Genomic DNA, 24,358 nt, shown 5'->3' on the forward strand with positions numbered 1-24,358 from the left:
TAAAGATTAACCAAAGAAAGCCTGAGTAGCTAAACTATTGTCAGAAAAAAATAGACTGTAAGGACTTCCGTGGTGGTACGGTGGTTAAGAATCTGCCTGCCAGCGCAGCAAACACGGGTTCGAGCCCTGGGCCGGGAAGATCCCACATGCCGCAGAGCAACTAAGCCCGTGCACCACAACTACTGAGCCCGTGCGCTCTAGAGCCCGTGCTCTGCAACGAGAAGCCACCGCAATGAGAAGCCCGCGCACCGCAACGAAGAGTAGTCCCCGCTCGCTGCAACTAGAGAAAGCCCGCACACAGCAACAAAGACCCAACGCAGCCATAAATAAATAAACTAAAAAAAAAAAAAAAAGACTGTAAGGCAAAAAGTACTACTAGAGATAAGAAAAGACACTTGTTATAGTGACAAAAGGATCAATCCAACAGGAAGATATAAAAATAATCCTAAACCTGAATGCACCTAATAACAGTAATGTCAAAAAAAATAAGGCAAAAACTATCAGAACTAAATGGAAAAATAAATCTACAATCAGTAATAGATAGGAGAAGCAGACCAAAAAAAACAGTAGAGAGAGAGAGGACTTGACCAACATGATTAACAAATGTGACCGAACTGATATTAATATAACAATGTACACAACAAGTGATTGGTATACATTTTTCTCAAGTACAGAGGGAACATAAACCAAGAGAGACCACATACTGGGCATAAAGCAGCTCTCAACAAATTTCAAAGGACCAAAATCATACAGTGTATATCCTCTGAACACAAACTAAGGCAGAACAATATGTTGATTATGCTATACTTTGAAAGGAAAAAAGGTTAAATATATGTATATTTGTATACGCACATTTATTAGATATAAGACTTCTAGAAAAACACACAACAAAGACTGTTTGCCTATAGGAAAAAGAACTGTGTGGCTGGAGATGGACGTAGGGAGGCTTTCCACTTTTATACTTCTTTGATTTTTGAACCATGGGTCTATACATCAGTTCAAAAATCTCAATAATTAAAATCAATCAAATAAAATCAGTTCACCAAGGATCAATTCATCTAATGACAGTAAACACGTTACTGCGTGCTTACTATGCGCTAAGCACTCTACATGCGTTGCTACTTAACTCCCAACATCCCTGTGTGAGAGCTCCGTGCAGGGGCAGAAGCTCAGAGAGCAACGGTGGCCTGCCTAGTGCTGCACAGCTTGCATAAGGCCTTACAGGAAAGCCCATGCCCCTCTCCTGTCACCCCAGAGGAGGGCCATGCCCAGTGCTACTGTGGTAGTGAGTGCCCTGGGTGCCCCCACTCACCACCACAGGCTGCCGGAAATACTCGTCCACCGCAGCACCTCGAAGAGCTGACAGGTCCACTCCGTGGAAGGATGGCTGGTACCTGCAGAAAGCCCCCGGCCCCCATGGCAAGGTCACCAGCAGCAGGACACAGTTGGGGCAGCCTGCCTTCTCTCCCAGCTGGCCCTCATCCAGCCCAAGTCTTTTAGGTCCTACTGAGGATAAGGAATAAGAGAAAGGTGGGGCCATCCCTGAGAAGGCAGGACACCCAGGGGCACACTCACCAGAAGTTGGCCTTGGTGAACTGCTCCATGTAGAGCTGTTCATCCGTGAAGGGTGCGAGGTGGACATCACCAATGGTGGGGAACATGTTTCCTGGGAGTGGGGGCAGGGAGGGGTGCTGGCGTCAGGGTGGGACATTCAGCAGGACCTGGCAGAGCCTCCAAAGGGCCCCAGGACCCCAGCTCTGGGCCTTCCCAGCCTCTCACTCATCATTCACTCATTCATGCACTCAGGCAATGAAGAGATAGAGTACCTACTCTGCCAGCGGCCACTGAATACTTGACGTACACCTCCTCACTAAACCTGTACAGCTAGCCAGGGAGGCAGAGGGGCCTGGCCTCAAGTCCCATTACAAGAGCTGGGAGACAGGAAAGCACCTGCCAGAGCCTCAGGGGTAAGTAAGCAGAAGAGCCTGGGGTGTGGCCAGGCCTCCAGGGGCCCTGCTCCGTCAGCCAGACTGTGTCTCTTGGAAAGGCGTGCAGCAGGGAAGGCAAAGGAAAGTGCTGTGGACAGAGCAAGGGTGAGCCCCAGGCTATGGCATCACGGGCCCCAGCTGAATCCCCACCGCAGGACTGCCCAGGCTCTGGCAGGCAGGGTGGACCACTTGCATGGCCTGAAATGGGAGGGGGACTTAAGGAACAGACAGATGAGTCAGAGCCAGTGGCAAGGAGAGCCAGGGCTCAGGAGGCCCCGCCTACTTCTAGAGTCTAGGGCCCCAAGTCACCTGGCCTCCAGATGTGGGCCTCCCTCCCTCCTCTTATTCCAGGGAAGAGCACCTGAGGTGCCGGGAATCTGCCTTCTCAAGCCTTCCTTCAGCTGTAGCCACTGGGGTGGGGAAGGGAGGGGCTCACTGGCCCAGAGGCCACAAGCCAGGCCCCCTGCCCAGGAGGAGCCCATCAGCCCCCCGGAGCATCATGGAAAAGCGCCCCCAGCCCTGAAGTCACCTAAAACTCTGCAGCTGCGGGGAGGGTTCCCTTAATCCCCCAAAAGAGCTTCCTGAGATGGAATGAAGCCACACTCATGCAGGCTGAAGGGGAAGAGGTTAGCCCCAGGCCTCATCCCGGACAGGCTGCTTGACCAGTGGGATGAGTATGCAGCTGCCCACTGGAGCCTGACTCCTGTCTGTCCTTCCGTCCCATAAGGAGGAGCCCACATCCTGCTAGGGCTGCTAGCCACCCTAGCACCCCCGACCACCCCCGACTCCCACCCCCCCCCAATTCCCCCCTACCCCACCCCCCGGCTAGCTTGGCCCATCAACAGGGCAGAGCATGAGAGCAGGTCTAGGATAAGCCTTGGGGCAGCCTGGCTTCCCACACACCTGGATCGCAGGACAGAGCTGTGGGGAATGGCAGCCACCTCCTACCTCCCACCTCTCGGAGTGGAGCCTGAGGCAGGTCCTTCCCCACAGACCAACTCCTCCCCTGCCCTCCATGGGGCCGCAAGTGCACGGACCTCCCGTGCTCTGCCCTGGCAGAGGTCGTCTTATACCACACGCGCACACACACACACAGCCCCTTTCCTGTACAGAAATACTCAGAACGTGCCCAGAACTGAGCAGAGAAACGGACACATTGGCAGATGTTCAGGGCCACGCACAGACCAGACCATCAGTGACACAGATGAGCAGGTGTCAACAGTGACCCAATGACCCCAGAGCACAAACAGGCAGGTAGTGACACAGACAGGAAACCACAGCCATCAGCTGCCCCCCAACACACAACCCCCATCCCACTCTCTCTCTCTCTCTCTCACACACACACACACACACACACACACACACACACACACACACACACACACACACACACACACACACAACCCCACCCCATGGTGATGAGTGCAGGAGTCTGTCAGGCTGAGGGCAGGGTCTACAACGCTAGGAATGAAGACGACAGGGCAGATCCTCGGGGAAGGTGCCGGCCACAGAACATGTCCTGCTCCGACCACAGCCCAGCCAGACACTGTCCCCCATGGGCCATGAGATGCCAGAGGCAGCCCAGTGGCTCTCTGCGGGCCTGAGGGAAGCCCCTCCGTACCCTGACCGAGCAGACCGGGCAAGTGGACACGTGGCCTCGTTTGGGGCCCAGCCAGCTGAGGTCAGGTCTGGGTAGGGAGCGGGGGTGAAGGCCCAGATGCCCTCTGTACCCCAGGCCGCCAGCTCAGGCCAGTGGGGAGCTGAACCACACCCGTGCTGACTAAGCGGCAGCCAGGGGCTCTCTGAAGGGGCCCCCAGGTGCGCACCCCTGGCCTAGGGCCCAGGGAACGCCCACCCAGGCAGTGGCCCGCACCAGCAGGGACACTCACCCCCAGGCCTCAGGTACTTCTTGGCATGGAGGTAGCTCTCGAGCATGCGCTCGTTGAAGAGCATGTAGCCCATGGGCTCCGAGATGATGATGTCCACCTGCTCGGGGAGTGAGACCTCCTCCACCTTCCCGGGGATGACCACGATGCGGTCCGTGAGGTTGTTACTTTTCACCAAGACCTGAGGGCGGGCGAGCCACAGGGGTCACAGGGGTCCTCGCGGGGGAGGGCCTCCGTCCACACTCGGCCACCAGATTCCCCTCTGCCTCCCTGTCAGGTCGCCCCTCCTGCAGCTCCGCAGCCTCCTGATGTCACCTTGGGGACGAGGACAAGTAGGCCTTGCTACAACCGCCAAAGCTAAACCTGGACACACCTTCCGACCCAGCTATTCCAATGCTAGGAATCTGCCCTACAGACGTGACCTCACACGGAGAGGGGACACGTGTACAGGGGATTCGGTGCAGCGTTTGTGCTACAGACTGAGAAGCAGCCTCAGTGTCAGTTACAGCCTGTGTCTCAACACACAATGGTTCGTCCAGGCAGAGAGATGCTCTGCAGCCACTAGAAAGAGTGAGGAAGCTCTTTACATGATGACACAGACATATCCCAGATGTATCGTAAAGAGAGCAGAGCCAGGTGCAAGACGGTGGCGTGTACATTCGTGTGGGAGCTGGCGGGTGGAGAAGCCCATGGGGGCTCATGGAGCGGCTCTGGGGAGCTTCTGCATACATCTCTCTCCCTCCAGTGGGGGGGATCTAGGTGGTTGGGAGCCAGAGGTCAGGGAGGGAAGCATCCTCACTGTTTACCTTTGTAGCTTTTAGGTTTTCAACTTTGTGAATGAGGGCTTCAGTGCCAAAAAAGCATCAACTGACAAAATGAAATCCTGTTGTCATCCACCTCTCAGGTGGGGCTCAGAGAGGTGGGGGGCTTGCCCCGGGCCGAGATCCCACCCTGGTCTGTGTGACTGCACAGTCCACCCCTGAAGCACCAGTCCATCAAGCTCCTGAAGGCCCCGAATCACCCCTGAACCCGGTGGGCCACCATCCGTCACGGAAGGGAGACTACCTCAGGCCCAGCAAGCCCCTCCCCCTGAAACCACTCAGTTTCGGGGACAAGAGACCAAAGTAGAGAATGATATTCCCAGGCTCCCCTGGACCCAGGGGTCAGGTCTCCTGGGGGCTCCCAGCAGGGCTGGCTTCCCCAGGCTGGAGCAGGCACAGAGCTGGGGCACGGAGACAGGTTGGGACCCCGAGGACCACGGACCTCGGCGTGCTGGGCCATGGTGCTGGCTTCCACCGCGTAGATCTTCCTCGCTCCAGCCTGGGCGGCGAAGAACGACAGGATCCCAGAGCCGCAGCCGACGTCAAGAACAATCTGAGGGAGGAGGGGGCAGTGAGGACAGATTAGTGGTAAAGTGACGTGATCGTAAAGATGTGCGTGTCACGGGGTGCTCCCTCCCCGCAGACCCACCCACGGAGCACGCTCTCCGGCCTGCGACCTGCTTCCCCTCTACACCAACAGCTGCCCACGAGGGTGCTTTCTGAGAGCCACAGGAGCCTGCAGTTTGGATCCGAAGGTGGTAGAGTGGGACTTCTGAGGACAGCTAGGATGTTAAGACCAGTACACACTCTCAGACCCGATTCAAGAAGCAATGGGCTGTCTATGCAGCACGTGGGAATGAGTGCTCACTGGGTAAGGACACCTCTGAGCCCCGCAGCAGAACCACTGAGACGCAGGGCTGACTGGCCAGGGCCACGCGGCCAGCAGGAGGAGGGCAGCCTCCCACCCCAGGCCCCACAGGGCAACCCCGCAACCTGGGAAGAGCCCCGGGGAAAGCTCCCACTCGGGTGCCCTCTCCAGGGCTGCTGGGCCCCAGAGCACAGGCTCTGGGAGGAGTCCCGGCTAGTGTGTGGTAGACTGTCCCACAGTCTGGATTCGTCTGACTGCTTCCGCACACAAGCGGAATCAGGATAAACATTTCTGGTGCGCACGCGCTAAAGGAGACCTGCTCTGGGCGCGGTGGTGGGGCACAGGGCGAGCGCCCAGCAGGGGGGCTGGTGCTGTCGGGTGGGAGGGCCTCGGGTGCCTCTCAGAGCTCTGGATGAACTAGGAAATGGATCTGCGTCCTGGGAGAGCTGGAAGAGGCTGTGCTGAAGGGACAAGGGCTTCCCGGGCCCCAAACACTGCCCCAGTGCTGCCCACGCCAGCCGCCAGGGCATAGGGATGGCCGCTGTGTCGAGGATGACTCCTCCCCAGCCTGCGGGGCTCAGGCCCTGGGACCGGGAGGCTCAGTCACCTGAGGGGATTCTCAGCAATGCTGGGGGAGTGTATCACCAAGGCGCCGGATGACATAGATCCACGTGGATCATGTGGAGAGTCCCCTAGATATGTCGAGAAAACCACAAGCTTTCATGTGGTTAAAAGGGAAAAACAAACTCTAGGCCGTGAGAAGAGAACAGAATAAAATTTCACCTCCGAATATATATACTCTAGTCTCTTTTTAATCACGAGTATATAGTTGATCCTTGAACAATGCGGGAGTCGGGGACGACGCGAACCCCACCACCCAGTAGAAAATCTGAGTATAACCATACGGTTGGCCCGCCATATCTACGGGTCTGCAGCCGCAGATTCAACCAACTGTGGACCGTGTAGCACAGTTGCTCCTATCTATCGAAAACAGTCTGCATATAAGTGGACCAGTGCAGTTCAAACCCATGCTGTTCAAGGGTCAACTGCTCACTACTTGGTAACAGTAAAAAGATTTAAATATATTTTAAATATATTTAGGGAAGTGACTTCACCTAGGGAAGTGACTAGATTACACTACCTCCACGTAACTTAACAGTACATGCCACGACACAACATTAAGTGGGGGAAAAGTATTTTGCAGGAAGCCAATGTAGAATACAGTCCTATTTTGTATATCTGTATTTTAAAAAGACTATAACCCCAAAATATATATGCTGGTATACGCATGGGGAAAATTTTGGAAGAAGAGAGCTTTACTGTTGGCAGTGGTCATTCTGGAGGGAAATGACAGAGGCCTTTCACGCCCATCTGATACACACTGGGCTTCTACAAAAAGTAGATTTTGCTTTTGCAATCTGAAAAAATTAAAGATAAAATCAATGAACAAAGGGGGGAAAAAAATAGAGGCTACTGAGCCAGTGAGGTGGGCACGGAGCCTGAGGGAGAGGGAGGAAGGCAGCAGGGTGGATGCAGCCGGCCCCGCTCACCTTGTCCTTGAAGTCCGTGTGGTTCTGCAGGATTGCGCGCTGGTAGGTGCCTGTCCGCACGTAGTCCTGCATCATGTTCTGCTGCTGGGACAGGTAGCCATAAAACTGGAACAGAGACATGCCAATGGCACAGGGCACGCAGCAGACAGACGGCCGAGGCCCTGGCCGACGCTGTGACAGAGGAGGGTCCACTTCGGGCAGAGATCTCCCTGGGGAGGCCACACCCCCTTTGCTGGCCTGGACTCCCCGGCTACCTGCTCCAGTAGAGGGAGCTGGAAGCTAGAGGCAGCCCCCAGGGAGGACACCACCACCGTCACTGTGGCCAAAGGACACAGTTGGTTGATACCTGGTCCTGGAAGCCACCCAGGAGAACTCAGGATATGCCACACGCAGGGTTCTGGGATCAAGGGCCACCTGCCCCATCTTAGGGGCCCCAAAGAAGTGGAGGAGTGGATCAAACAGAACCCTAGAACTCAGAGCGCCAGGCAGGTGAGGTGCTGTGGGGTCTCTTTGTAAGACAACAGGCGATCGGGAGGCAGCGTGGCACCTGGGCAGGGGCACAGGCTTTGGCATCAGGCAGACCTGGCTTCCCATCTTGGCTCTGTTGCATAATAGCTGTGTGACTTGGAGCAAGTCACTTAACCTCTCTGAGCCTCAGTTTTCTCATCTGTAAAATGGGGACAACAATAGTACTTACCTCCTAGAGTTGTTGGGAGGGTTCAAGTACTTCCATACGTGTCAAAGCGCTGGGGCCAGTGGCTGGCATGCCCTACGTGTTCAGGACATTGTAACTATGCTATCATTACTCAAAATGCCTGTGGACCTGAGCTTCACCTGCACTCAAATCTTTCCAGCAACCCTCGTAGGCAGGCACTGGCATCTCTGTTTCACAGATGAGGAAACTGAGGCCCAGCAAGCGGAGGAAACCTGCCCAAGGTTACTCAGCGAGTAAGGGGCAGAGCCAGGACATGAACCCGGGTGGGCCTGCCCTGTGCCGCATGGCCTCTGGGGGCCACCGGGGGCAGCAGCCTGGCCCAGGCAGTATGTACCCACCTGGAAATACTGCACAGCAGAGGACTCCTCCGTGCGCTCACTGAACACCGACCGCTCCAGGGTGTGGCCCCGGCAGGTTTTCAGGATGTTATAGAAGGAACAGAAATCTGGAAGGGGGAAGCCGGCTCAGGGGTGGCGGGCTCTGCCTAGGCGTGCACCCCGACTTTTCTACCTTGAGCATGAGTGATCTGAAACCGCCTCCCCGACACACACATACACACAAATGTTGAAGTTGAAGGAAAAGAAGAAGGGCAGCCAAGCCTGCCCTTCGTGACTGGCACGGGAGAAGGCAGGTGTCAGGGGCGAGCGTGCTCCACGCGGCTGGCGCTGCTTCGCCAGAGGGCAGCTTGGCCAAAGCCTTCAAAGGATGACCCGGGCATCAAGTCTCTGGGACTCACCCCAGCAGACACCCGCGGGTCCACCCACAGCTCACGGCAGTGTCTGTGGGTGGCAAGTGGACACAGGGACACCACCCCAGTGTCCGGTCAGAGGGGACTGGATGGACCCCAGTGGACATTGAGAAGCACATGACAGAACCAGTCAGCAGGGGTCTGCAGGACCAGGTGTTACATGGCAAATGAACTATGTTTATGAACACAGACCACTAAATTGCATCAAGAAAAAGAAGCAAACAAAATCATGAAGACAGATAGGATGGTGGAGGCCAGGGGCTGGAGGGGAGGGGGTGGGGGAGGGAGAGTTAGTGTTTAATGGGAACAGAGTTTCAGTTTAGAAAGATGAAAATGGGCGATGGAGATGCATGGTGGGGATGGCTGCACAACAACGTGAATGTGCTTTAATACCTCTGGAACCTGGACACTTGAAAATGGTTGATGGTAAATTTTACGTTAGGCGTATTTTAACACAATTAACTAAAAGACAGGACTTCCCTGGTGGCGCAGTAGTTAAGAATCCGCCTGCCAACCCAGGGGACACAGGTTCGATCCCTGATCCAGGAAGATCCCACGTGCCGTGGAGCAACTAAGCCCATGCGCCACAACTACTGAACCTGCGTGCCACAACTACTGAGTCCTCGCGCCACAACTACTGAGCCCGCACACCTAGGGCCCGTGCTCTGCAACAAGAGAAGCCACCGCAATGAGAAGCCCGCGCACCTCAACGAAGAGCAGCCCCTGCACACCACAACTAGAGAAAGCCCACGTGAAGCAATGAAGACCCAATGCAGCCAAAAATAAATTTAAAAAAAAAAAACACCTAAAAGACAATATCTTAAAAATATACAGTTTGGGAAGATAAAACAGTTCTGGAGCTGGATGGTGGTGATGGTTGCACAATGAATATACTTAATACCACTTAATACCACTGAAATGTACACTCAGAAAGGGTTATTAACATGGTAGAATTGTTGCTATGTATACTTGACCATAATTTAAGAAACTGATAGGATTGAAAGGAAAAAAATCAGAATATAACTATCCATGAAGCAGAAAAAGACTAGGCGGATCTAAAACATCAACTCTTAATGACAACCCTGGTGGTGTTTCTGTAACTTATTTTTTTAAACATTGAATTGGGATTGATTTTGGATAAAAAAGGAAATGGAATGTGGAGCTCTGGCAGGAGGTGGTCAGCCACCTGGCTGCTTTCTCCCAGCCCGGCCTTCTCTCAGCTCTGAAGCCAGGCCACCTGAGGGCGGGTAGTCCTCAGGGTCTGGGCTGGGGGAGCCTCCTCTCTCCATCGGGGGCACTGAGACAAGTAAGAGGGCTCTGGGGAAGCTGGGGGCAGCCGTGGGCAGGCGGCCTCTCCATCCTGGGCTCTCCTGCCCAGCCCCTGCGCCGACCACCAGGCCCACTGACTTCGGCTCTGCAGGGACCAAGCCCGGTTGCTGGACCCTTTGAGGGGTCTCCAGCCCAGGGCGGCTCACCACCTCCACTGCTGACCCCCACCCAGAGCCACCAGCAGCACTCGCCTGGGGCTCCGCAAGCCCTGCTCATGTGTCCCCCAGATGGGTCTGCTTAGAACCCTCCAGAGTCTCCTCTGCGCTTGGAACAAAGCCTCTGCCAACCTCAGGACCTTGTCTCACCCCATCCACTGCTGCGGGAGGGCTGGGCCCCTGACCCCCATGTGACCGGCTCCTCCAAGAGGCCTGGGGTGTGGGCAGGTCAGGACAGGCCTCTCAGAGGAGGGGACATATAAGCAGAGCCCAGAAGGACCCAAAGGAGCCGGCGAGGCCTGGGGCAGAGTCCAGGCAGCGAGCACGTACTCTTACCATGGACATATTTCTACTTGGGAATATTTCTGATGTTGGTGGGGCATTCGCTGGGTCAGATGAATGGGCTTTACCCGGGCTCCAGGCCCCCCGCCCGCCACGGCTGAGAGCCTAAGCCCCCGGCTCTGGGCGCTCCGTGTGCTGCTGGGACAGAAGGGAGACGTACCGCTGGGCGTGGCGAACTGGATGAGGACGCTGTTGCAGCCCAGGGTGATGATGAAGGACTGCTTGCCCACACGGCTGCACTCCGTCTCCCGGGACACCGAGCACTTGAACACACAGACGTCTTCATCTGCGAGAGGAGGGAGGCGGGCGTGAGCCGCCAGGTCCTGGGGCCACCTTCCCCCCCCTCACGGCACCCCAGATTCTTCCAGGGTGCCACAACACCCGCCCCACAAGCGCTGCCATGTGCCCTGCCTGCCCAGCCTACGCTGAGGACGAGGCGCTGGCTGGTCAGCATCCCCAGCGGGGACACAGGATGCAGGCTGTCCAGCAGGAGAGGACAGGTGTCCACAGGGCAACCGGGGCTGAGGTGAGGGGACGGGGAGTTGCAAGGCACTGGGGGGCCCAGGGGGCACGTTCCCTCACGGAGCACCTGCTGGTGCCAGCCCCATGTCACTCCTGGGCACTGAGGTGGGAAGACACAGGGGAGAGAAGGCCAAGCCCGGCAGGGTCAGAGGGTCACGGGAACCCAGCGGGCAGCCCAGGCCCAGCTGAGGGAGTCGGACCTTCAGCCACCAGCCCCTCCGTGTCACATGGGGGCGTCGTCGGCCTTTAGAGCTGAGCAGGGGTGGGCGGGGGTCAAGAAAGAAATGCCAGTGGCGCCTCTGCTTCCTCCCGCTGAGCCCCTTCCTTCTTGCATGTATTGTGAGTGTGGCCACAGGACCCAGACGGCCTGTGTTCACGCCCCACCTACTCCACTTAGTGTGTCACCAGGGCAGGTCTGAGTCCTCAGTTTTCTCATCTGTCAAGCGGGACTAACGGTGGGGCAGGGGTCAGGCCCAACACACGCATACAGGAAGCACTGCATCCCCGCACCCGCCACTACTACTGTTACTAGTCATTCACTCAACAAGCATGGGGCACCCCACCTCAGCCGAACCGTGAGACACGGTATCACCAGGAGACAAACCGACCCAAAGCTGTAGCCCTGACGTGGGGCAGCGGGACAGACACCCTGGTCCCATCACGAGGGGACAACAGACAGTGCCAGATCACACGGCAGTCTGCAAGACAACCTCCCTGGTTGCCTCAAAACGGCCAAAGTCAGGAAAGGCAAAAATTGCTGGGAAGTATTCCAGAGTGAAGGAGGCTAAAGAGACGTGACCATCAGATGCCAGGTGTGGTCCTGGACTGTAGCCTAATGAACACTGTTCAACAGCTACAAAGGCCAAGTGGGGAAATGTGTGGACTGCAGGAGCCATAACTTCAAAAGATCTGGATGTGACAGGAGCATTATTCTGCAGAAGAATGTTCTTATTATTGAAAGATACATATGGAAGGAAAGGGAATTGTTGTGATGTCTGCAACTTGCTTTCAAGTGGTTCACCAAATCAACAACAACGACAAAATATATTTATAGAGAGAAGCGTGAGTACAAATGTGCGAAGTGTTCCCAATCACCCTCATAACAGCCAAAACAATCTTGAAAAACAAAACCAAAGCTGGAAGACTCACACTCCCCGATTTCAAAACACACTACGAAGGTATGGTAATCAAAACAGAATAGTATTGGCAAATGGAGAGACATTATACATCAATAGAATTAGAGTCCAGAATAAACCCTATGTTTATAGTCAATTGATTTTTTTGTTTGTTTGTTTTTTATTTTTTGGCCATGCCTCATGTGGGCCATGGCTCACGGGCCCAGCCACTCCACGGCATGTGGGATCTTCGTTCCCCGACCAGGGATCGAACCCATGCCCCCTGCCTTGGAAGCACAGATTCTTAAACACTGGACCGCCAGGGAAGTCCCGTATAGCCCACTGATTTTTAACAAGTGTCCTGAGAACATTCAAGGGGCAGAAAATAGTCTCTTCAACAAATGGTGCTGGGACAGCTGGGTCTCCCTGTACAAGAGAATGAAGCTGGACTCCTACCCTCACACCATATATAAAACCTGACTCAAATTAATCAATGACCTAAACATAAGAGTGAAAACTATAAAACTCCTAGGAGAGGGCTTCCCTGGTGGCGCAGTGGTTGAGAGTCCGCCTGCCGATGCAGGGCACACGGGTTCGTGACCCGGTCCGGGAGGATCCCGCGTGCCGCGGAGCGGCTGGGCCCGTGAGCCATGGCCGCTGAGCCTGCGCCTCCGGAGCCTGTGCTCCGCAACGGGAGAGGCCACAGCGGTGAGAGGCCCGCGTACCACAAAAAAACAAAAAAACAAACAAACAAACAAACAAAAAAAACTCCTAGGAGAGAACAGAGGGGTAAATCTCTGAAACCTTGGTGGCAATGGATTCCTAGATATGACACCAAAAGCAAGAGTATCAAAAGAAAAACTACATAAACTGGACTTCATCAAAATTATAAACTTTTTGGGGAATTCCCTGGCGGTCCAGTGGTTAGGACTCGGTGCTTTCACTGCCAGGGGCCCAGGTTTGCTCCCTGGTTGGGGAACTAAGATCCTGAGAGCCATGCAGCACGGCCAAAAAAAAAAAAAATTTTTAAATAAACTTTTTGCATCAAAGGACAATATGAAAAAAGCGAAATGGGGGCTTCCCTGGTGGTGCAGTGGTTGAGAGTCCGCCTGCCGATGCAGGGGACACGGGTTTGTGCCCCGGTCCGGGATGATCTCACATGCTGCGGAGCGGCTGGGCCCGTGAGCCATGGCCGCTGGGCCTGCGCGTCCGGAGCCTGTGCTCCGCAACGGGAGAGGCCACAACAGTGAGAGGCCCACATACCACACATACACAAAAAAAAGCGAAACGACAACCTACAGAATGGAAGAAGATACTTACAAATCATATACCTGATAAGGATCTATTGTCCAGAATATATAAAGAACTCTTAACAACAAAAATATAACCCAATTCAAAAACGGGCAAAGGACTTGAAGAGATGTTTCTCCAAAGGTATACAAATGACCAGCATGTGAAAAGGTGCACGTCATCAGGGACCTGCAACTCAAAACCACAATTAGATACCACTGCACACCCAGCAGGACGGCTGTAATTTTAAACAAAAAAGGGGGAAATAACACGTGTTGGCAAGAAATTGAATCCCTCAGACCCTGCTGGTGGGAACTTAAAATGGTACAGCCGCACAGAATTACCATTTGACTCAGCGATCCCACTCGTTAGGTATATACCCCAAAGAATTGAAAGCTGGTATTCAAATGAATACTTGATGCAAATATTCAAAGTGTTACTATTCAAAACAGCCAAAAAGTAGAAACAACTCAGATGTCCATCAACTGATGACTGGATGAACAAAATGTGGTCCATCCATACAATGGGATATCACTCAGCCATAAAAAGAAATAAGGTCCCAACCCACGGAGAAGCCTCAGAAACATTATGTTGAGTGACGGAAGCCAGACAGAAAAGCTCACAGGTAATATGATCCCATATATATGGAACATCCAGAACCAGTAAGTTCATAGAGACCGAAAGCAAAATTCGTGGTTGCCAGGGGCTGAGGGTGGGAGAATGGGGAATGACTGCTTAATGGAAACAAGGTTTTTCTCTTTGGATGATGAAAATATTTTGGAAATAGAGGTGATGGTTACCTGATACTGTGAGTGCACTAAATGCAACTCAATTGTTTCATGCTATGTGAATTTTATCTCAATAGAACAAGAAAAATGTTCCCAATGGGTGAATCTGGATGTGAAGGGCCTACGGGTGTCCGCTGAGCCCCTTGCTCTCCCCTTGTTTAGTGTGAGCCCTAAGCCTGGGCCACAGCCTGGAGGAGGCTCCTGGGGCCACAGCCTGGGTTTCTGCCAGATGACCTCCCACCTCTGGAGCCAGGTACCCCTCCTGGAGGGAGCGGGGAGCAGGGCACAGGCAGCCTCCTGACAGCGGGCAGGAGGGAAGAACGGATTGGGAGGCCAGCCCCAGGCTCACAGCCACGCCGCACCCACAGGGGACCCAAGACGAGGTGCTCCCAAGTCCAGCTATAAATGGGTCTCAGGAAGGGACCCGAAACCTTGACGTGGTACCCATGCCCACTCCTGGGGCAGAAAATAAAGCCGATCTGTCAGCTACTCCTGTGTGGCAGCGAGCAGACCAGGGAGGGCCTGTTTACAAAGCAGCCTGGCAACCCGACCAGCTGCCCTAGGCAGCCCCTGCAACCTGGCGCCAGGCAGGCAACCACAGGGACCTGTGGCTAAGGGAAGCTTGGCCGCATCCAGAGGCTCGGGCCAGGGAAGCCAGGGCTAAGGGCAACCTGAACTGTCCCATCACAGGTGGGACCACCAAAGCCCATGGTGCCATAATTTTGTATAAGTCACAGCTATACACCCACAGGCCTGTCCCTGGCACACAGGGGATGCCAGGTAAATATATGACAGATCAAAAAATAATTTTAAAAAGCCTGACCAGGCGCCTACCTCTTTTCAAGTCTCAGGAGAAGTCTAAGCTCTCGGACTGGCAGTCAAGGACCTCCCCTCCCCAGCCCCTTCCCATGGCCACGCTCAGCGCCCCAGTCCCCAGTGGGCAGGGCTCTGCACCTTTGGTCGATCGCTGTTCCCCTCCCCGCCCCCTCACTGGGAGGGGGCCCCCAGGACAGTGGGCAGAAGTGGTGGCGCTGGGCCTATCCCAGCCAGGTGGTGAAGCCTGCCTCCTGGGCCCCGGGGGAGGGGTTCCTGGGAGAGGGCTTCTCCCCCCAGGAAAGGGGCCCGGAGCCCACAGGGCCCAGACCCAGCAGTGGGCATGTGGTGCAAGAGGCAGAACTGGTCTCTGTGCCCTGCCTCCAGAAACGAAGCCAGAAAGCGCCACCCTGGTCACACCAGCCGGCACATTCGGGGGCTGTTGCATGTACGCGGCCCCGGAGAGGTGGGGACAGGAAGTGGGAGAGGGGCTGGCAGACTGCCGCGTCGCTCTAGCTGGGGGTGACCACAAAGGGGGCTGCAGACCAGGAGGCTGTGCTGGGTTCCCCCCGCAGCCAGGTCGGGCAGAGCCGGTGTCCCTCTTCCCTGAAGTGATGGGACGGGAGGGCTGAGCGGTGAACAGGCTCCGCAGAGGCTCACCCAAGACGGGCTCTGAACGGGAAACGAACTCGGCCCAAGGAGTATTAGTCATGCCGCAGCCATCACAAACATGTCCACCCTGCTCCTGGACCCGGCCTGCCACCCCGAGCTGGCCTCCCAGCCACCACACTGCAGTCTGTCCCGCCCAGGCTCTGGGGCCAGGGGACGAGGGGCCGGAATAGCCAGGGACAAATCCACAGGCAATGCAGCGCTCAGGGTGCAGCGGGGGGAGCTAGGAAAACCACCCCACCTGTCTTGCTCCCTGGGGAGCAAGGCCCCTGAATATCCAAGTCACAAACACTGAGCTTCCACAGGCGGTGTGGCCCAGCACCCACCCACTCACACCAGGCTGAGACCACAATGGAGCTGGGAGGCCAGACTGTGAGTAATAACTTCCCAGGTGCCAGGCTCTGTTCCTGCGCTATCCACGGACCCCTCACAGCACCCCTGTATCTACTGCTACCACCCCCACTGGCTCCGATGAGAAAAGGGGGCTCAGACAGGTTAGGTATCTCGCTCAAGGTCACAGGGCGAGGGGCTGAGCCGACTGGCTCCAGGTCTGTGCTCCTAGCCAGTGTGCGCACCACCCCTCTGGGCTTCTTTCTGTAAAGGACCAGAAAATAGATACTTTCAGCTTTTCAGGCCATTTAATCTCTGCTACTGTGACTCAACTCCACTGCAGAAAATATGTAAAGGAACATGGCTATGTGCCAATAAAACTTTATTACAAACCCGGCAGTGGCGTGAGAGGAGACACTCTCCCCATCCCAGAGGGGGTGAGGAGAGCCAGGCGGCCAGAGTGACGAGGATCCCCAGGTGCTGGGCACTGAGGCCAGGGGCACAGGGGCACTGTGTGGGAGGCTAGAGGTGGCACCTGACCAGCCAGGGAAAAAGATTGGGAACAAATGCTCCAGCGAGAGGAAACAGCATGTGGGAAAGCAGAGAGGAAGCGGGGTGGTAATACGGTGATCTATAATACGTATGTTATTTGGTCCTTGTTCCTGGCACAGAGCTCCTAAAACTCTTGGAGTTTCCCAAGTGATAAGACCGATAAAGGTGTCTTTTATGATTCATGTGAAGCCCCCTTCAACCACCCCAGGATATAGGACTTAGAAAGGCATGTGGGGACCAACCAAGTAATTAGAGGGTTGGAACTTTCAGTGCCCCCCTCCTCAGCCTCCAAAAACCCCCAAAAGGACAGGGTTCAGGAGAGCTTCCAGGTTGGTGAGCACGTGGAGGTGCTGGGAGGTTGGCGCCCCCGAAAAGGGCACGGAAGCCCTGCACTGCTTCCCACACGCCTCGCCCTGTTCAGCTCTTCCATCTGGCTGTTCCTGAGTTGCATCTTTCTGTATTAACCAGTCATCTAGTAAGTAAACTGTTTTCCTGAGCTCTGCGGGAGCAAATTAATCGAACCTGAGGAAGAGGTCCTAGGAACCTCTGATTTATAGCAGGTTGATGGGAAGCACAGATGACCCAAGCCGAACTTGCGACTGGCGTCTGAAGTGGGGTGTGTACAGTCTTGTAGGACTGAGCCCTCAACCTGTGGGATCTGACACTACCTCCAGGTAGACAGTTTCAGAATTGAGTTGAATTGTCAGACAGCCGGCTGGTGTTGGAGAATTGCTGGGTGTGTGGGGACACCTGCCCAACACCTGGGGATCAGAAGTGTTCAGTGTGAGTGCTGAGAGCAGGGGACACACACAGGCGCAGTGTTTTTCCTTGCAGGGGCCCAGCAGGGAGAATGGGGGCGATTGGGACTTCCTGGCTGCAGCCCAGAGAGGTTGCAGAGGCTCCCAGGCAAGACGGGCGATTTGTAGGAAGGCTGTGGCGGAGGTGAGAGAGGCCCCGGTGGACCTGGGGCTCAGAAGTCTGGCTCCCCCAGAGCCACGGGCAGTACCGAGAGGGACCCCGTGCCGAGAGAGGGCCAGGGCTGGAGGGCAGCTGCCGTCCCGGCAGGAGACGACGGAGGCTGGGAAGCAGGCGGCTCTCGGGGACAGGCTGCCTGCCCCCACCCAGCACAGCGCCACCCGATGTCCCTCCCAGTTGGTTCCCTGGACAGCACCGTGGGACCCAGGGCAGCAGAATCTGGCAGACACTGAGGCACAGGGGCTCCCCGGTCCCAGGCCTGAAGGCAACACCCTGCTCCCCACCCTCACTCCTGGGCCCAAAGCGGGGCCCGGCACCCAGGAGGGCCTCAAAAGAGCTGGCGGCCTCAGGGAGGGGTAGGCATCCTCTCTCAGGGACACTGACCAGAAGACCCCGGGGGACGTGCTAAGCCTCCAGGCATGTCCCAGTCACAGCATCTAACGCGGCTCATTTGCTGTGTTCTCCTCCCTGCCTGCACCCCTCAGTGGTTCCCCAGAGCCCTCTGGAACAAGTCCAAACTCCTTATGGGGCTCGTGAGCCCCTGCTAACACGGACGACCTCAACAGAGCCCCTCCACCGCCCTGTCAAGCCACGCTGACCTCACCACCCTCCAGACCATGGGCAGAAGGCCTTCTCTCCAGCCTCCGTGGCTCCGCAGACCCTCCCTGGCACCCTGCCTCTCTTCCCCTGCATCCCTGTCACCTCCTGCAGGTGGAGGAAGACCAGGAAGGTTCTCCAGCACTTCCTGGACGAGCCCTGATCGTAGGCTGACTCCTTATTGAATCCAGGGCTCCGCACGTGGCTGGCCCAGTGCCCAGCCCAGCACCTGGGCATGCTGACCTGCACGGCCCCCACCCCGGGGCCTGGGGTCAGGGAGACTGGGCCCCTTCCCTACATGCAGGAGGCAGCCAGAATGGGGGTCCACTTGCCCAGGCCGAGGGCGTGTGTGGCCTGGGGAAGGTCACTTAACTACTGGAAGACGCTGGGCACTGGGCAGCCCCACGGTAACCTCTGCCCTCTCGCCCCTTCCCCTTTGCTCTGGAACAAGCAGGGGGTCCTTGAGCCCTTCAGGCTGGACAGACCTGTGTCAGAGGGACCCAGTGGAATGGAGATAAATGCCTGGAGTCACGCTCTCTCCTCCCGTAGAACCTTCCATCCTCGTGTGAGATGAGAGCATCTCTTTGCCTCTTGGACAACAGAGAGGTGGAGGGCAAGACGGGAGAGCAGCCACCAGCTCAGGGGGAAAAGAAAAGCAACCAAACCCAAAAAGGGCCACATTTCAAGTCCTTGCCTTTCTAGCAGAAAAACTATTACAGCCACAAGCAAGGCATAATTAAAGCTATTTACCTTGGCAGACTTGGGGGTGGGGGGACGCCTGTCCATATGTGAGGTCTTTTATTAAATCACCTCCTACTGCCAAATAAAACGTAGGCTGTTCACCTTCCAGACGAAAATATTCCACAGGAGAGAGGAGGGTTGGGTGAAGAGGCGGACGAGGCGTGGAGAAATCAGGGTGCTCTCCTCGGCCCACCCTCTGCTCGGGGCCATCGGCTCACTGGGCGGCTCGGCCTGCAGCCCGCTCGGTGCCAAGCATGGGCACGAGGGCACTGCAGTGAACAGGCCAGCCAGGCCCTGCCTTCCCACACTCCCGGGCACCACAGGAAGGCAGGCGACACCAGTGAGAAGGCCGGGTAAGAGGGGCTGGAGGGCCTCGGGGGTCTGATACGCACGATGCCCTGTGCAATACAGATTGCAGGCTGCCTAGGCGGCGACATCCAGGCCGAGCCAGGCCCCGGGGGGATGCAGGGCTCGCCTTCCTCAAAGGGCCTCCCGTCTTCCAGAGGCACCAGGCCCCACTGCCCCGCTTCCGCAGCAGGGAAGGCCAGGAGGGCAGTGGTCAAAATGAATGGGCATCCAGGGAGACCTGGGCTCAGGGCCAACCGTGCCGCCCTCCAGATGTGACTGCGGGCCTCAGTCTACTCATCTGTCCAAAGGTGATCGTGGCACAGCCTGCAGGGTGAGAGGACACAGCCCACTTGGAGGGCCCCACCACCTGCCTTCACCCCGAACCTCAGGAGCCCCATCTGTGCAATGGGGATAAAGTGAGGATAAAACCCTCCCTGCTGTGAGGATTCCATGAGATAAGGGAGGCATTAGTCAGTGTCCTATGCACTGCATAATCAGGAGCAGCCATGGTTACGGTCTCGGAAGAGAATCCCACCCCGGGGAATCCTAGCCCGGCTTGGCCTCCCTCTCTGGCTGTAACCTAAGCCGGCTGCTCCAGTGCTGTCCTCGCAGACGCTCCGAGCAGCTGCTGCCGCACTGCCCAGCCCTGGGGTATTTGAGAACCATGAGGTCACCCTGGGCTCCTCTGGCCTGGCCCTGTCCCGGGGTGAATCCCAACCCAACCCCTCCCCCAAGCACCCCAGCGCACTGGGCCAGCCCCCATCTGGGCATCTCTGTCAAAGACTTCTGACCCAGAAGTCCCCTTGCGGGGCTTTATCCTACAGTTCTACTTCTGAATGTCTGCAAGGATACACCTAGATACAGCACTGTCCAAAGCAGCAGAAAACCTGAAGAGCCACTGAATGAGTGAAAGAAGGTACAGACGATGGAAAGGCATAGATTTCTGTCTGTAGACGCTGACATGTTAAGATGAGCAAGCCGCACTGTTAGGGGCAGATGGTGTAAAATACACACACACCACAGGTGCAAAAATGAGCAGGGGGGCCGGGGAGGGGGAGGGGCCAGGCGTGCTGCCTGCCTGGGGCTTGTCTAGAAAGAAACACCACGAAATGACTGCATGGTTTAAACCTGCAGAACCTTGAGCCCAGTGGGTTCCCGGGGAGATGTGTGCACGCAAGCCCGAGTGTGCCTGAAACACCGCGCAGCAAGGGCGCACCAGAAGGCGAGCGGCGGCGCGGGGGGCAGGCCAGGATCAGGCAGGACGAAGAGACGGGCTTTTCATGTTACACCCTCCGGAGCGGTTTGAATTTCTACCACGTTCCTGAAGGATAAGCAGACAAAAGGCAATCGTGACAGCGGGGGAGGCCTGGTGCCCACTCAAGTCGCCTGGGCCCTCTCCGAAGTGAGCTGGTCAGACCCTGCTGGTGTGGGGGGAGGGTAGTGGGAATGGCTCTGATCCCTCCTCTGCAGCCTCAGGTCCTGTGACCCAAGTGACCTCTAGGGCTGGAGGATGGAGGACACTGGCTTCTCAGCCGGTGACTGTCTTGCCTAGCACAGGCCTGCACCCAACCCTTCCCCCCTTACTGGGTGTGATGGAGGAGAAGCAGTGGGCGGGGCCAGGCTGGGGTGCCCGGGGCCACTAGAGACTTGGGTTTCCTGAAGCCTCCCTGCCAGGGAGGCCACGGCACGTGCAGATCCCAGAACTCCAGCTTTGGAGTCCATCAGACCCAGCTTTGAATCTGGGCTCTGCCACCTGGGGCTCCACCCCCCCCCCCACCTTTCAGGTCGAGGAAAATAAAATAATAATGCATCGCTCAGCACCGTCATGAGGACCAACACACCCTGTGCCCAGCCCAAGACCCACAGGCACATAGCAGGGGTTCTGAGCACAAAACATCCACCTCGGGGCCCCATATCCCCATGGCACTCTGACCAGACGCAAAGACTGGAGAGAAGGAATCCCAGAGAGAATTCTGGACACAAGGCCACACTGGGCCCAGACCAGGCATCTGGCCACTGGACCAGCCTGACTGGGCACCCAGCCAGGCTTGGTGCAGGCCACTCAGCCCCAGAGCAGCCATCTGGCCGAGGCTGAGAGGCACCAGCTTCATGCCGTGATTGGCAGAGTCTTGCTCCTAGGTTTCAGAGGTGCCAGCTTGGGTCTTTAGGCCACGTCAAAGTGGCCTCTTGTGAAGGCTGACCACTGGTGCTGGCTGAACAGGAGGTTACCTCCCTGGGAGGAGACAAGTTAGGGGGCCCTTTGCTCTATGGGCAACGTTTTATCTCTTAAGGTGGCAGTGACTATTCTTGGTGTTGGCTGTATTCTCCTTCATTCTTCGAAAATATTTCACAATATAATAGCCACCCACCTCTGCTGGCCCGCCCCTTGTCACCTCTCCCCGCCTTCCAGTGGGGCTGACCACAGGCTGGAGAAGAGGCCCCGCACTGGAGACACCCAAACCTCCTAAGTCAGCTCTGGCTTCAGGGGGTCAGGGGCCGGGGAGGGGGTGTCAGCAGGGCCTCCTCTCAAAGGGCTGGTCCATGGGGGCTGGGGGGCGATATCTGCCTTTAGGGGTTGGAGGCTTTGGTCCTGCAGGCCTGGTCTGGAGGGGCCCAAAGATGAGTCTAACTGTGGGGTGTGCGGAAGGGCAACCCCAAGAGAAGAAGGACCAAAGAAAGGGCTTGGCTTTTTTGAGAAGAATACTAGGGGCTCCGACTGGGCGGGAGCCATTACATGCAAATGTCTGCCCCCTCCATGCTAATCAGCCTGCAGCCCTGGGCTTTGTGAGCTACAAAAGGAACAGCAGATGTGCGCCTGTTCCTTGGCCCATGAAAGCACGGGGGCTTAGCGGATAACTGGGGGCGGGGGGGGCGGGGGGTGGAGGCAACTAAACCAGCAGCCCAGCCCCTCATTCCATGCGCTGGGCTGCCGGCCTCCTCTGCCGGCCTCCTCTGCTGGGCCTTTCTTCTCTGGCCATGACTTTGAAGCTGTTGCTATATGTGGTACCAGGCAAACACCTAACGCAGTGCAGTAGCTCAGCTAATGCTCCCACCCACCTGCCTGGGCACACTTAGCTCACTTTCAAGAGGGGAAACCAAGGCACAGAGAACTGACATGCTGGGAGCGGCTCAGCCTGGGGACTCAGCAGCTCATGAAAGAGAGCCGAACCCCATCCCAGCCTCTGGGAGGAGAGTTGGCCCTGGGGGGCTGTGGGGACCACGCCCAAGGCCCTGGGAAGGACATGGGCCCTGGGCCCGGGCAGAGCCAGGCCTGGCTGGTTGACCATGGCTGGCAGGCACCACCCCGCTGAGCCCGCTGGAGCCTGCCTCCTAGGGCTGGAAGGGATCACTGAGGGCGGCCACCACCTGTGCCAGCAGGAGCTGGGCTGGCAGTGCTCTGTGAGGACAGAGGTGGGCGGGCGAGCTCTGTCAAGGGCAGCTGCAGGACCCCCTCAGAGCGGCTGGTACACTCCACACTCTGGCTCCCGCAGCTGCCGGGGACGCTGCGCCAGCATAGGCAGCTGAGCCAGTCGGTGTCCGGGGAACTCAAACATGTCCCTCCTCTGGCCAGCTGAGGGGCCTCAACCGTCAGATCAGGGTGGCTCCAGGGAGGCCAAACCGGAAGAGGCCGGAGGACGGGGCAGAGGCAGCCTCGGCGGCGGAGTGATGGAGGAAACCAGCTCAGGGGGCTGAGGCCCACTTGCAGTCCCAGTGGAGGGCCCATCGACAAAGAAAAAGGTGAAACAGGATGTCCTGGGGCCTCACGGCTGCCGGAAGGGCCTCCGCCAGGCCCCCGGAGCTCCGGGAGCCCCTCCGGCCTCAGAGAACAGGATGTTTGAGGTAGGAGGGCCCCTTCCCGCCCACCCGAGGCTGCCTCACCAGATGCTGACTCCAGATGTGGCCCAGGCGAGAGGGGACAGAGGCTGCCTGACACCATGACGGAATCGGCAACGAGGCAGGAATGAGGAAAGACTGGCTTCAGGCTCCAGAAGAATCCACCGGGGCCACTGCCCCGACACAGGACAGAAACCACAAGGGCCAGGTGCTACCTCTCCTTTACGGCATTGACTCCTCACCTGCGTCCAAGGGGTGGCAGGGCTGAGTCGAGACGTCAGGGCCAAAGCTGGGTTGGCATCCGACTGCCGCCCACCACTGAGTGCCTCAGTTTCCTCCCTTAGGAAACGGGGATGAGCTGTGGCTCCGGTGGCTCCCCAAGGGGCTGTTCTGACGGCGAGGCAAGTCAGTGAACGTAAAGTGCCTGGCACGGCGCCCGCCCGCCACATGTTTGGGCTCAGCCCACGTCAGCCACAGTAGGGCCTCAAAGCGGCAATAGGCAGGGCACGGGGGTGGCGTGGAGGTGGAAGGGAGTCAAGGCCATGTGACCCGTCAGCATCCCCCACCCAGGGCTCATCCATCCCTAGGGACGCCAACCTCCAGTCACACAGAGGGCTCAGAGCAGAGCCAGGCTGTGCGGAGGTGGCCTCCGGGACACACAATAGAAGTCTGGGAGCCCCAGCCTGCCTTTGCTTTCCCCTCCAGCTCACAGAAGAATGTGGCAAGCTCCCGGAATGTCCCTCTTGGGTCTGCAGGACGCCCCCCAGTCTGCCTTTGATTGTATTTACTCACGTGCCCCCTGTGGGGGGATTAAAAGAGCATCCCTTTTTCATTAGAGCACTGATCTGCCAGGGTCCCTGCGGCCGACCCCGCCAGAATCTCGCCAGTTCCTGTGCTGTCAGGCAGGTTTCTACACACAAAACCGTTACACGAGTAACACATCCAGCCAAAAGGAACCCCAGCCACGGGAACACAATTCGCGGGGGAGCAAATACGCCAAACAATCTTAAAGGAAAACAGCTCAGACCCGCTCTTACCGAAGCTGTGGGCGATGAATCAATTGAAAGAGACAGACGAAAAGAGGGAAGCAAAGGGGTTCTCCTCTCACTACGCAAGGAATGGGGGTTGGTAGGAGACGGAGCACACCCGCCGGCCCCCCCGCCCCGCCCCACCAGTCTGGACCTGTTTTCAAGTATGCACTGCCTGGCGTCAGGGGACAGACCCACCTGACCAAACAAAACCCACCCAGAGGCTGGGGGACAAATTCTAGGTCTGGCTTTGGGTGGCGGTTACGTGGATGCACACACTGTCAAGTGCACCTAAGGCCCAGGCGTCTGTGTGTGTTGATTAAACAACCATTAAAGTAAGTGATCTAAAGGATA

The 24,358-nt window shown here is 56.8% G+C and overlaps 1 protein-coding gene across 1 annotated transcript in view; it reads right to left on the reverse strand.

Annotated features, from left to right (window-relative positions):
* Positions 1-24,358, reverse strand: part of CARM1 (coactivator associated arginine methyltransferase 1) — a 41,830-nt gene that overhangs the window by 6,408 nt on the left and 11,064 nt on the right. The window contains exons 2-8 of the mRNA XM_060145148.1: positions 10,563-10,688; positions 8,167-8,273; positions 7,114-7,218; positions 5,138-5,248; positions 3,878-4,055; positions 1,576-1,666; positions 1,313-1,394 (exon numbers count right to left, since the gene is read on the reverse strand). Of these exons, the coding sequence (XP_060001131.1) occupies positions 1,313-1,394; positions 1,576-1,666; positions 3,878-4,055; positions 5,138-5,248; positions 7,114-7,218; positions 8,167-8,273; positions 10,563-10,688 (800 nt within the window). The remainder of the gene's footprint in view (positions 1-1,312; positions 1,395-1,575; positions 1,667-3,877; positions 4,056-5,137; positions 5,249-7,113; positions 7,219-8,166; positions 8,274-10,562; positions 10,689-24,358) is intronic.

This window comes from Lagenorhynchus albirostris, chromosome 3 (assembly GCF_949774975.1).
Source record: "Lagenorhynchus albirostris chromosome 3, mLagAlb1.1, whole genome shotgun sequence".
NCBI classification, from domain to species: Eukaryota; Metazoa; Chordata; class Mammalia; order Artiodactyla; family Delphinidae; genus Lagenorhynchus; species Lagenorhynchus albirostris.